Source organism: Juglans microcarpa x Juglans regia, chromosome 3S (genome assembly GCF_004785595.1).
Source record: "Juglans microcarpa x Juglans regia isolate MS1-56 chromosome 3S, Jm3101_v1.0, whole genome shotgun sequence".
Lineage (NCBI taxonomy): Eukaryota > Viridiplantae > Streptophyta > Magnoliopsida > Fagales > Juglandaceae > Juglans > Juglans microcarpa x Juglans regia.
Genome location: NC_054599.1, coordinates 5,333,984 through 5,341,187, shown reverse-complemented (window position 1 = coordinate 5,341,187; position 7,204 = coordinate 5,333,984). Strand labels below are relative to the sequence as shown.

The 7,204-nt window shown below is 33.9% G+C and overlaps 1 protein-coding gene across 1 annotated transcript; it reads left to right on the top strand.

The window, feature by feature from the left end:
- Positions 1 to 36: 36 nt before the first annotated feature.
- Positions 37 to 5,739, top strand: LOC121257701. The gene is made up of 2 exons (XM_041158864.1): positions 37 to 238; positions 5,519 to 5,739. The coding sequence occupies exons 1-2, from the start codon at positions 96 to 98 to the stop codon at positions 5,643 to 5,645; spliced, it is 270 nt and encodes an 89-aa protein (XP_041014798.1). The 5' UTR covers positions 37 to 95; the 3' UTR covers positions 5,646 to 5,739.
- Positions 5,740 to 7,204: the final 1,465 nt, after the last annotated feature.

The following is a 7,204-nucleotide window of genomic DNA, read 5'->3' as shown; positions in this document are numbered from 1 at the left end:
ATAAGAGAAATGCTTTTTATTTTCTCTCCTTTTCAGGAAATAAGAATACAAAAACTACGTACAGTGGGAACACGTTCGCACACATACGAAGGGCAATGGAGAAACAGAGCGAGATACAGCAGGAGAAGAAACTATGCAGGAGATGCAATCAAACCTATACTCCTTCATCTAATACCCCTTCCTCATGCCGCTTCCATACTTCTTTCTTTGTCTGTCGCCGCCATGATGACCAAAAAAGGTACCCTTCCTCCCGTCTGGATATCCTTAAATATGCATATGCGTTTGAGGATAATCGTGTGCCTTTCACTCTGTTGAATTTTTAATGTTTGTTTGGATATACGAACCGGGAAGTTGAGATTTCCTATTTTTTTTTTCAATACCCATTTGCTTATTTGGAATATCTGTTGGATATATGACCGAGAACTCGAGGCTTTGGTCCATTTAAATTTTGGGTATTTGTGTTCTAGATTCAGTTGTATGAGAGTTTCTTATAAATTGAGATTTTTTTTTTCGCTCTTACTCGAAGTCAGGAACAAGGTTAAAGTTTTCAATTGAATTTCATTTCCTTTAGTTTCGACTTTCGAAGATCTTGTTGAGTTTAGCTTGATTTCTTACTAAAAATGCGTTTTTTTGAGGCTTGGCTTGATTATTGCTTGATCCTGTCTTGACCTGGCTCGACCCTGGCTCAAAAACCTTAGCTCAACATTTTGCTCAACAGTCCGCTCGAGCTAAGCTTCATACAAAAAGTTTGCTCGACACTTGCTCAACAGTTCGCTCGAGCGAATGTTCAAAATGTAAGGTCCATCATTTCAGTATAAATAGAAAACGGCGTTCATTGTAACTCAGTTTTGAGTTTTTCATTTTGAGAGGCAGCAACAGTTAGAGAGAGAGAGGAGAGGGAGAGAAACTTTTGTTAAGAACTTTTTTGTGATTAATCTCCTATATTCCATCTTTGTTGATAGTGAATTCATTGAGACCGACCCCGCCAGTGGACGTAGGCTCGCATTAAGCTGAACCACTTAAATCTTGATATTCTGTGTGTGATTGTCGTTATTTTCTTTTGTTTATTTCCGCTGCGATACTTCAAATTTAGCATTTGATAACCGGTTTATCCCAACAAACTGGTATTAGAGCGTTGTTATGTGCGAGATTTGGAGGGATGGCTATGACAAAGTTTGAAGTGGATAAATTCGAAGGTCAAAACAGTTTTAGTTTGTGTCGCATCAAGATGAAGGCTTTACTACGACAACAAGATTTGTCAAAGGTATTGGATGGGAAGGTGACTGATGATTCTCCTGCACCATCAAGAGAAGAATATGAGAAAGCACATAGTGCTATCCCGTTGTTACTATCAGATGAAGTTTTAAGGGAGGTTGCTGATGAGGAGACCGTTGCTGGTCTTTGGAAGAAACTTGAGAACTTGTATATGAAGAAGTCGCTCACCAACCGTTTGTATTTGAAGCAATGATTATACACTCTCAAGATGAGGGAAGATACTCCTATTTTTGATCATTTAGATGAATTTAATAAAATCATTATGGATCTGAAGAATATTGATATTAAGCTTGATGATGAGGATCAAGCCTTTATTGTGTTGTGTTCGTTGTCAATCTCATTTGATAATTTTGTGAACTCGATGTTGTATGGTAAAGATACTATCTCCTTGGTAGATGTAAAATCTTCTTTGAAATCTAAGAAGTTGAGAACAAAATTGGGTGTACAAGGCATGGATAATCAAGCCAATGACTTGTTTGTGAAATGTTCTTCTGGTGATAGATCCAAGGAAAGAGGTTAGGAAAAGAGTAAGAGTAATTCCAGTGGTAGCTCTAAATTTAACAAGAAAAATGTTAAATGTCATTATTGTCATATGTTTGGTCATTACAATAATGAGTGTCCTAGATTGAAAAGCAAGGAGGAAGGTAAAAGTTCCTCCAATGTTGTTAGCGTTGAAGAACAGTCTAACAACTCTGATAGTCCTACCAGTCAGCGACTCTAGTGGTCATTTTGGTGACAAGTGGGTCATGGATTCAGCTTATACGTTCCATATGTGTTCCAGAACAGATTAGTTCACTACCTATAAATCAGTCAACGGTGATTCCGTTTTGGTTGGGAATGATATGGCTTGTGATATTGTTGGGATCGGTTCAGTTGAAATTAAGATGTATAATGGAACCGTTAGAATCTTGTCTAACGTTCGGCATATTCCGTTTTTGAAGAAAAATCTTATATCTTTGGGCATTCTTGATTCCTTTGGTTACCAGTATTCAGCTGCAGGTGGAGTCATTCGAGTCTACAAGGGCTCTTCAGTGGTAATGACAGGGAAGAAGACAGATGATCTTTATTTTCTTCAAAGTAGTACAATGATTGGTGGAGCTGCATCTTCAGACATTCCAAATTCAAGTATTACTCATTTATGGCACATGTGATTGTGTCATATGGGTGAACTAGTGTGATCATTTGTTAGTAGGCTGTTTCTTGCTGTGTGATTAGATGACAGAAAATCTTGATTTTTTGTTTGCATTGTATTCTTGTGAAGCAATGCAGAATTTGGTTTACTGCAGTTTATTTTTTTCTGATTTTTTGGGGTGCATCTAGTGTGATGTGGTGTCCTGTTTGTACTCAAATTTGTTGATGACCATTTGAGAAAAAATCTGGATTTGTTTATTTTTAAACTATTCGTTTTGTATGTGTTTGATGTGTTCAAGCACTTGAGAAGACTAGTGATCTACAGACAAGAAGGTAGAGCGTTCTTCAGACCATACAGTTGGGTCCACTCTACTGAAATGGGGCAGTTGAATGGAATGAATCGGACTCATGTGTGAGAGCCCGTTGTATGCTTTTGGATTTGCCAGGCTTGTCTACAGATTTGGGTGAAGCGGTCAACACAGCTTGCTATTGTGTGAACCTTCTCCTTTTTACAGTTTTTTCATTTGTTGTTTTCACAGGAAATGAGAGCAGGGTTATAGCAAGAAGGTGGAGTTGTTGGGAGAGCTTCTCAATAGAGTGTAGGTGGTACTCTAGATCATACTATTGAAATTCAGCATGATTCTGACTTTGGCATTGGCGCACAGTGAGAGCAGTCTATAGTTTCATCTGATAGATAGAGGAGGTAGTTTGGCCACCTTTGGGTTATGCTCATGCAGACTTGGTGGTGTTCTTACTTTGGTAGAGAATATTTGTTGTTTGCCTTCGTGTGTATTCAAAAGTCATTGTTCAAGTAAGCAGTCTGTTTAGTGGTTTGTTGCCTTGGTGTGAAGAGGTTGAATCTTTTCATCAAGTCATCTATGGAATTGAAGACTTTTTGGTGGAAATTGAGTTCTTCAAGGATAGGATAGACGTTATGTTCGGGATTTGTGACTCCCTTTGGAGATTTGTTGGAGGGGGTCAATTATCTGGTTAATCGATTTTGTTTAGGCTTGACGGAATTCAAGCCAAGGTGGAGATTTGTTGAGTTTGGCTTGATTTTCTACTAAAAATGCTTTTTTTAGGCTTGGCTTGATTGTTGCTTGATCCTGACTCGACCCTGGCTCAAGCAACTTTAGCTCGACAGTCCACTTGAGCGAAGATTCATACAGAGAGTTCGCTCGACACCCGCTCGAGCAGAATGCCAAACCCTAACGTTTTGCTCGAGCACCGCTCGACACTCACTCGACCGAATGTTCGAAATCTAGGGTCCGTTGTTTCAGTATAAATAGAAAATGGTGTTCATTGTAACTCAGTTTTAAGTTTTTCATTTTGAGAGGCAGCAGCATTAAGAGAGAGAGGAGAGAGAGAGAGATTCTTTTGTAAAGAATTTTTTTGTGATTAATCTCTTGTACTCCATCTTTGTTGATAGTGAATTCATTGAAACCAACTCCGCCAGTGGACTTAGTCTCACATCGAGGCAAACCATTTAAATCTTGGTGTTTTGTGTGATTATCGTTATTTTTTTTTTTTGTTTATTTCCGCTGCGATACTTCAAATTTAGCATTTGATAACCAGTTTATCCCAACAGATCTTCTCAACGTTGATTTTTCTTTTCTCCATGAACACCAAAAGTTATAGCCACCTGTAATTTTATAACTTTCTCTATCTACCAGATATCCATTACCTGATTACGGTATTTATTTGCTGTTGCAATTTATATTGGAGAATAAAATTACAGCATGCAAAATCGGCCATATATATTTTTTCTTTTTCTTTTTCCCTCTTGCTAATGGCCTCCTTAAGGAACGTGAGATTTACAATTGGTACGCGGAATGGGCTATGCTGGAATTTTTCTTCCTGAAGGCAGACGGGATATAGATATAATAGAACTGCAATATGTGCAATGAATTATGACGCTTATCTTAGTTTTCATGTGCTCCTTGATACCTCATATCTGTGTTTTCCTTGTCTAGCTTTGATTAGATTTTAGTTGTTTTCATATGTTTGTAGGTCTTCTTTGGTGGGGAAAAAATGAATGGAAAGGAAAATCGCTTTAACTCAAGCAAGAACTCTTCCAATTTGTATCCGTGTTTCCTATGTTAAGCCTTTATCAGACATCAGTTGTTTACGTATGTTGGTAGGTTTACTTTGGTGAAAAGAAAAAAAAAAAAAAATGGGAAAATTGCTTTAACTCAAGCAAGAAATCGTCCAGTATGTTTCAAGAGCTCTCCAACATGAGAGAGGTAGACGATTTGAAATCTTATATCCTGGCAGAGAGACCTATTGAAGATATTGAGTTAATATGGTACTGAATTGATACTGGGAGGGAAAAAAAAAATGATACTGGGAGATGAAATTTATACAACAGAAGAAGAGTTGAATTCTACTATAATGGTGGATGTGCTGGAGGATTTGGTTGATTTAATCAAGCCAACATGGAGTTCTAGTTCTATTGGCATATTATAGAGAGAGTGAAAGTATCGTGTTTGTAGCCATGAGTCCATGGCTTCAGTCCTGAAGTTCTCCAAATGGTACCCTGTTCTTTGGGGAAAGTTGAAAATATAAGAAGCCAGATCATGAGCGGTGCTTGTGATCTCCATGAATGATACTTGTGTTGAATAGATGCTCTTGTACTGCTTAATGAGCATCTTTGTATCCATATCCTAATATAGCAAAAGACTCGCATTTCAATCTTTCAAATGAGATTGGCCTGTCCTCAGAAGTCTCAAATCATGAAAGGTCCTTATGGTTGACAGTTCTTCTGTTGGTCAAAGAGGTCCATCCTCTTTTCAACCAAAGCAAATGAAGTTGGTCTATTTTGGATGGAATTTGGACTGGATGATGTTCTGAGTGGGTTGAGTCCAACTTGCAGTTTCATAAATATATTATATTATTCATCAGAAAAATTGTTGTTATGAAACTATAATTTAATGTTCAGATTGTTCTCTGTTTTTTCTATCCTGTTTCTTTCTGTTTATTTGTTTTATTTTAAAGATAATGCATTGAACCACGAGCTCTATGGATTGCCATTGGACTAGAGTACCTTTGCTGCCATTGTTTGTTTCTTTCCAGGAACAAATTTTAGTGGGTTGATCATTTCTGCTCTATGAAGGTACTATGAATTGGGACCCAATGATCCGCCGTATGCTGCCAAGTTCTATGACTGTTGTGGGGCAGAGGACCCTGAGGCATCTGGCTGCACCACTAGTTTCCACGTGTCTTATGATGATGCTGTTTGAAATTTCTCTATTCTGTATCACCTCAATCTGTGACTAATGTAGAATATATTTATACATCAGTTTATATTTATACATCAGTTTACATTTCACTGTCATGACATCAGATTGATTTGGTCAAATAAAAAAATTAATTAAAATTTATATAATTAATATAAAAAATATGTCATATTCAATTGGTCAAATTTAAAATAAGATAAATTTCTATTATAATAATTAGTTAAAGATAGAGAATCATAATTGATTTATCAAATATTAAGATATTAATTTCTCACTCCAAACAAAAATTAAAATATTAGTTTGTAATTAAGAAATTTAAATAGAAATTTAGATTAGTTTAATCAAATATTTTTTTGTTATTAGCATTAAATGACTTTTAAAAATATGATTTTTTTTAATATTCATTTAATTAGAATATAATTATTATTACTATTAAATTAGTAGAATTATAAAATGTGATACAAATAAATTAAATAAAAAATTATGAATTTAATAATATTTTATTATTATATAGATAGTGAATTGATAATCTAATGTGGGGATTGAATTTAAATAGAATAGGTAAATGTAAAAAAGTATGATATTGATTAAATTTTGAAAATACATTCGGTCAAGCTAATGAAGATACTCTTAGCATGTTTTTTGGTAGGGGCATAAATTTGAATCGAAAAACCAGACTGGACCGGTTTTGAACCGGCCCGGTCTGGGACCAGTTCTTGCAACCGTAAAATCGGCTGGTTCCGGTCTGGTTCCAGTTCCATGATTTCCAAGACCGGACCGGACCGGCTGGAAAAAAAAATAAAAATTTTATATATAGATAAGTTTTATACAAAATATTTTTTATATATAATATATAATTATATATGAAATAATTTCATATTATAATTTATAAATTATAACATAAAATGTAAATCTTAAATATGAAAGTTTAATTTATCATCGGCTTTAAGCATAAAATATATATTTAAATTATTAATAACATTTTATTTATAGCTATACTAATATATAACTAATTATATTGATATATTATATATAGCTAAATAATCACTATACTAAATAATCACATATAAAATAATGATATAATAATTAGTTAATACTAATTACTAATACTAAATTACTATATTAATACTATCACTATAATACTATCAATAATATAGTTATAATAAATTAAACTCACTATAACAATTAACAAATACTAATATAACAATTAACAAACTCACTATAGCTATAGTTATACTTATAGTCTAATATAGACTCTAGTTATACTTATATTATATAGCTATACTAATATATAGCTATAGTAATAGTATAATATTAATACTATTATATAGTCTAACTAATACTAATAATCTAATATAGACTATAGTTATACTTATACTAATATAGTTATACTAAATCACTATAACTAATACTAATATATATTTAATCTAATATAATTATATTAAATCACTATAACTAATACTAATATATAGCCATACTAATAGTCTAATATTAATACTCTTATATAGTCTAATATATTATATAGCTATACTAATATATAACTAATACTAATAGTCTAATAT

What these genes read in the sequence shown, in the direction of transcription:
- LOC121257701 (XM_041158864.1), top strand. Translation starts at nt 96, where the DNA reads ATGGAGAAACAGAGCGAGATACAGCAGGAGAAGAAACTATGCAGGAGA. An exon ending in CGCCATGATGACCAAAAAAG is followed by an intron (nt 239 to 5,518) that starts GTACCCTTCCTC and finishes TGCTCTATGAAG; the next exon opens with GTACTATGAATTGGGACCCA.